The sequence below is a fragment of the Lathyrus oleraceus genome, chromosome 2, assembly GCF_024323335.1.
Source record: "Lathyrus oleraceus cultivar Zhongwan6 chromosome 2, CAAS_Psat_ZW6_1.0, whole genome shotgun sequence".
In the NCBI taxonomy this organism is placed as follows: Eukaryota; Viridiplantae; Streptophyta; class Magnoliopsida; order Fabales; family Fabaceae; genus Lathyrus; species Lathyrus oleraceus.
Window position 1 is genome coordinate 460,788,138 of NC_066580.1, and position 2,892 is coordinate 460,791,029.

Here is a 2,892-nt window from a genome sequence, read left to right on the forward strand (position 1 = left end):
TCGGCATTGTTTAATTTGAAGAATCAGTATTCATTCCAAGTTCTCAATTTATATTTCAGGTTTTATTTTAATTGTCATTTTAATTACTTATGTCTTATTGTATGCTTAATTATCTGAATATCATGTCTGTTACCGGATCCATGTTCGGCTAAAACCATAGGTATCGGTATGTAAAGACCGTCGAAACGACGGGATTCGTAAATAATTGGTGTTGGCTTTTATAAAATATTATTTTCGGGTTTTAGTTTCTTGTTTTATTCAAAAACTGTTTTTCGTACGAGAGTACAAAGCAAACAAAGGTTACGGTCAATAAGAACGGGAGTTTGAGATTTTAACCGGATAGCTGAAACTAGGCATTAATCCTAAACACAGCGAGAGCGCTTTAGGATTAATTAGACTTTATTTATATTCAAAAATTACTTTTAAATTCAAAATGAGACCGCGAGAGGCAAGCATTCTGGTTTAAGAGTATGGTCCGAGTCAATAAAAATGAGAGTGTGAGACAAAGTCCTTTTTATAAATAATTTCTACTAAAGAATATTTTGATCCTTAAGATTACACCAACTATCTATGGAATCCCCGAAGTTTAATGCGTTACATACCGATATCCCTTTATGAAATATATTTATTAATATTCTATTTACGTTATAGTAATTTCTCTCCATCCCTCCACTCTTAGAAAGATCCTCGATCTTAGATTTACATAGTAACATCAGATAACGGTACGTTCGATTATTAGTACTTTGGATTCGATAATCTTTGAAACTACATGATACGACTGTGTAGTTGCAGTCACGATTCCCATAGATTTACTAAGTCAAGCGATCAAGTTTTTGGCACCGCTGTCGGAGACTAATTTAGTCAATATCATAACTCCAGTGTTGCCCAGTATAGACTAAGGCACTATTTTCTCTATTACTATGTATCACCCAAATTTTTGTCTACGATTATCACTCCCACTATTTTAAGGAATCGCAAGATTCCTATAAATCCGACCTAGAAATATTAATGGAGGATTTCATTGCGACGCAAACTCAATTTAGGATAGAATCTATGATGGAACGCTTTGTGGCTACACAAACTCTTCAGAATGAAGAATTTAGAAAACAAAGTCTCTATACCAATGAAACCCTTAGGCAACTAAACATTGTGGTTGAGTCCCTCGTCACTCACAATGAGGCATTGGAGACTCAAATCTCCCTGCTTGCGCAGACACCTCTAGGACCATTCCCTGAGAAACATGCGGATGTTGTAACAATCACCAGTGAAAAATTTACCGAAAATCCTAAGGAGAGTGATAATAAGGAGGGTCCAGGTGAGAAAAGAGTAGAGATTGAGAAAGATCCACTGACACCACCCGAAATAGAGGTTGTCGAAGAGGTAGAGAAAGAAGCACCATGTGTTGTCCCTCCTCCCTATAAGTCACCGATTCCTTTCCCACGAAGGTCTGTGGAAGTTAAGGTAGACCCCAAATCCGAAAGGTATGAGGAGCTATTGGAAAATATCCACACCAATGCACCTTTATTTGAGATCCTGAATAAGAAGAGAAAATTAGAAGACCGTGAAACTAGGGAACTCATTAGTATTAAAAGGGGCAAGTTAGACTTTGAGGTAGTGGATGAAAAAATTGAACCCAAACCTGAAAAGCTAGCTCTCAGGATAGAGGTAGAACCACCACCACGAGTTCAGAAGGATAAACTACCTCGCAGAAGAAAAATAAGAAAAGGTGATGGATATGAGAGATGGCTTGATAAGTGGCCATGAAAATCGAGGATAATTAAAAGTTTGGCCGATGATTCATCCTCGAAAGAACCACCATGAGTACTTACACTCCTGAGTCGTTGCGCTATCCACGTAAAACATAGTGAATATTTCCTATTTTATTAATGTCAATTTTTTTATCTATCCATTTTTTCTTTCTTATTTTTCATAAAGTCAATCGGTATTTTTCTTTATTGTTAACCATTACTAACTGAATGATATTATCTACTTAAATTTATCTAGCTACTGACCATCACGATGCAATAAGTAGATAACATGGATATAGCCTTTAGAGGCAGAGGTCTAAGGAGACGTTTTGAGGCCCTAGCTCAGAGAGAAATGGCACTAACCATATACCCAGATGGACGTACTATGACCAAGTTAGGTATAAGGGACAGTGTTATGTTCCTAATTAACCAAATAGGTTGGGACACCTTTGCTATCAAAAGAAAATTTAGTTCCTACCGTAGGTTAACTTTAAAATTCCTAAGCTCCCTAGTTTACCTACCAAACCATGGTATGGGATTTAACAAAGGCCTTATCACTTTTAGGTTATTCGATATTGAGTATCACTACACTCATAGAGAAATAGCTGAACTCCTAGGATTCCCTAATGGTCCTGATACCTTTACCATTACCCAGGAAGATAGGCTTGTAGACCTTGAATTAGATTACTTTTGGGGTAGCATCACAGGAAACAACCATCCCGAGTCGGATCTCATGTATTCTGAGAATATCCACAACCCTGCCATTCGTTACTTTCATAAGATCCAAGCTCACACCCTATTTGGAAAGGAATAGAACATAACCTATGTGTCCAAAGACGAGCTTTTTATAATGTATTGTGCATCACAGGCCTGTCCTGTTAACACCGCTACATTTATGATAGCTAATTTGGACCGTATAGCGCAAGATAACCATGGACCAATCTTAGTAGGGGGCTTAGTGACCATGATCGCAAATGCCATTGGACTGAAACATCCACTTATCATACTTATACGACCAATGAACATCCAATTCTGTTTCAACACTAGTATCATTAGGAACCTAGACCCGGATGTGTTTGAATTTCTAATTAACCGCCAAGTAGTACACCTGTTTACCCTGCCAGACCATAGGATGAGTGGACAT

General features: G+C 37.6%; 1 protein-coding gene across 1 annotated transcript; it reads left to right on the forward strand.

The window, feature by feature from the left end:
- Positions 1-1,008: 1,008 nt before the first annotated feature.
- On the forward strand, positions 1,009-1,764 carry LOC127123732 (uncharacterized). Its single transcript, XM_051053932.1, has one exon. The coding sequence runs from the start codon at positions 1,009-1,011 to the stop codon at positions 1,762-1,764; it is 756 nt and encodes a 251-aa protein (XP_050909889.1).
- Positions 1,765-2,892: the final 1,128 nt, after the last annotated feature.